The sequence below is a fragment of the Atractosteus spatula genome, chromosome 19 (assembly GCF_055471065.1).
Source record: "Atractosteus spatula isolate fAtrSpa1 chromosome 19, fAtrSpa1.hap1, whole genome shotgun sequence".
In the NCBI taxonomy this organism is placed as follows: Eukaryota; Metazoa; Chordata; class Actinopteri; order Semionotiformes; family Lepisosteidae; genus Atractosteus; species Atractosteus spatula.
The window spans coordinates 12,367,243-12,369,965 of NC_142724.1; the positions used below are offsets into that span (position 1 = coordinate 12,367,243).

Below are 2,723 nucleotides of genomic sequence, written 5' to 3' on the forward strand. Positions count from 1 at the left end.
AGCTGATATCTGTGAATAGTGACTTTAATGATTGTCCTAACTACCTAATGAAAGATTTCTAGTTTTCACTAGATTCACTTTTTTAAGTCTTGCTCTCCAGAAAAAGCAAAAGATAGATCAGTATATAAAGTATTTCATAGCTTTTTGAAGTGAGTGTTTTAAGAAGCTGTTCACTGTTCAGGTCTGGCACACAACAGATGCTTCACATCAAGAGTCACTTATCATTGTCTTGAGTTTAATTAGTTAATTAGATCAATAAAACATAATTTCCCAGAACATCTCTCTCTTCAGTTGGTGTTGCTTGGAGTTCAGAAGAGCTTATTTCCACCCCCATTTGATGTCAGAAAATACAGACATTAGTTTTTTTCACAGTGGCAAAGGGATTTGAAAATCAGTCAATAGCTTTATCTTCTTGGTTTTCAGTCTAATTAATGCACATGTATTTCCAGAAAGTCAAAGAAAAAGCCACAAAGATTTTTCAAGGCATCATATTTAACAGGAACTTTAAACGTGACAGTTCTAAATTCTCTTTTCTGTTTAAATAATGGCAGTTTATTGTGGCTATAGTTTCCCTGTAGTATTTCTTCTTTCTCTCTTTAGAAATAAATATATTTGTCACTGGGAATGTTGCAGACAGTGAGTTAAATCCTATAATAAGCATTTTCTACTAAGATTTACTTGGACGATAATAAATGAAAAAAAAATCTTGAACGCTTTATTAATTTATTGGAGGCGTTGTTACAGCCGTAAGAATAAAATCTTGAATGTATCAGGCTTTGACGCATCACCATTCATTATATGATGAAGCATTAAAAAGGCTTTTGTAAATCTGAATAAGTGAAATTTCTGCCAGCAATCTCAATACATAAATTGTTAACAGAGAGAAAAATGTTATTAATATACGCCTTTGTTTTCATAATCTATATTTTCTGTTTTTTTCAGCCCATTTATTAAAGCAGTGCTGAATTTGCCTTGCAATTTAAAAATCACATGTTCCATCTGAAACATTTTTTACATTTTAATAAACAAAGTGCATCTAACTCCTATATCCACATAGAAAAATAGGTTGTTGTATAAAAATAGGCTTTTCTTAAATAAGAAAAATGAAGAATTTTTTTTTCATTTTTCTCTTCTAATAGTTTATTTACTGTCAGTTTGTTTCCTACCTTTATCTACTGTTCACTTCCTTAGTGGTCAAAGTGCTGCAGGACCCTACTTTACGGGTTAATCACGGGATAAAAACGAAAAGGACTTAAAGCAACAGCTCTGCACAGGGGGAGCCAACAAACAAATCGAATGAGGCAGAATCTTTTATTTGCACCGGAAGCTAAAGCTCATTCCGTAGCAACATATGATCTCTTTGAAAGTCTTGCGCATTTCCAAGCTGCGAAAGGCATAGATGATGGGGTCGATGACCGAGTTGCACATGATCAGGACTAAGTAGGTGGTGAAGTGAGACATGTAGCAGAGGCAGTACGGGTTCTTCGGGCAGGTGATTATCAGGATAAGGTGGAGGAAGAAGGGAGCCTGACAGCAGATGAACACCCCCAGGAGGATGGTGATGGTGACGGCTCCCTTCATGCAGGTCCGCTGCTGGACGATGCCCTCGGCCGGCAGCGCCGCGATCCGCTTGATGTGCAGGCGGGCCAGGAGGAACATGTGCAGGTAGAGGGTGGCCATGAGGACCAGCATGGTGAAGAACATGGTGATCAAGCATATGATCACGGTCTTGCTCTCAGAGTAGACGATGAAGATGATGCCGCAGATAATGCAAGCCAGCCAGATCGCCCCGATGGCGAGGAGGGCTTTCCTGACAGTCATGATACTGTGGTAGCGCAGGGCATAGAAGATGGTGATGTAGCGGTCGATGGCGATGACCAGCAGGTTGCAGATGGATGCCACCAGAGAGATGCAGATCATGGAGTCAAAGACGTTGTCCATGATCTGGATGAAGCGGTCTTTGACGACCAGGTAGCGGTTGTTGAGGATGGCGATGACAATAGTCTCCAGCGAGTTGGACACACTCACCAGCATGTCGGCAGCAGCCAGGCTGCAGAGGAAGAAGTACATGGGGGAGTGTAGGTTCTTGTTCTTGATGACGGCCAGGATGACGAGAATGTTCTCCAGCATGCTGATGATCCCCAGGGTCAGAAAGACTTCTGCCTTGATGAGAACCTGCTCACAAAAGCCAGGCGTGCTCCGGTTTCCCAGCGCCCCAGTCTCATTGATGTCACCTGTGCTGTTGAAGAATGGCTCCGGCACTAGCAGTGCTTGGTGTGTGCTGTTCATGGCGGAGTTGTAAGGCATCTGTCCTCCAGCCCAGCTGGCTCCCCTAACCCAAGAGAGACTTCCTCCAACCCCTTAAACCGAACCAGAAAGAGCCTCCTGACTCTGAAGCTCTTTATGCAAACCCATCACCTCCTGGTTTAAAGATCCAGAGCCTAAGTTTTTTTTTCCCCTCTGGCTGTGGCTTGACGCAACGATCCGATCTGTTTCAAGTCTGAAGCCTTTGCAAAGGATGGAGACACATGCTCTGAAACAGTCTGAAAGTGTGGGCAGCTCCTCCTTCCAGCATCAGCATGTGTTTCACTGAAGGAGTTTGTTTCATTGGCAGGCAGAGCCCTGCACAGCGCTCGACAGCTGTGTGATGTGCAGACTGGTTGTCCTCGGGCTGTGTGAATACTGGAATAGGGATTTAGTGCCCTCTTCAGTCACCTCAGCCC

The 2,723-nt window shown here is 43.1% G+C and overlaps 1 protein-coding gene across 1 annotated transcript; it reads right to left on the reverse strand.

Annotated features, from left to right (window-relative positions):
• Positions 1-1,311: 1,311 nt before the first annotated feature.
• mc3r (melanocortin 3 receptor) lies at positions 1,312-2,307 on the reverse strand. The gene has a single exon (XM_088937433.1). The coding sequence runs from the start codon at positions 2,305-2,307 to the stop codon at positions 1,312-1,314; it is 996 nt and encodes a 331-aa protein (XP_088793559.1).
• Between the last annotated feature and the right edge of the window lie 416 nt (positions 2,308-2,723).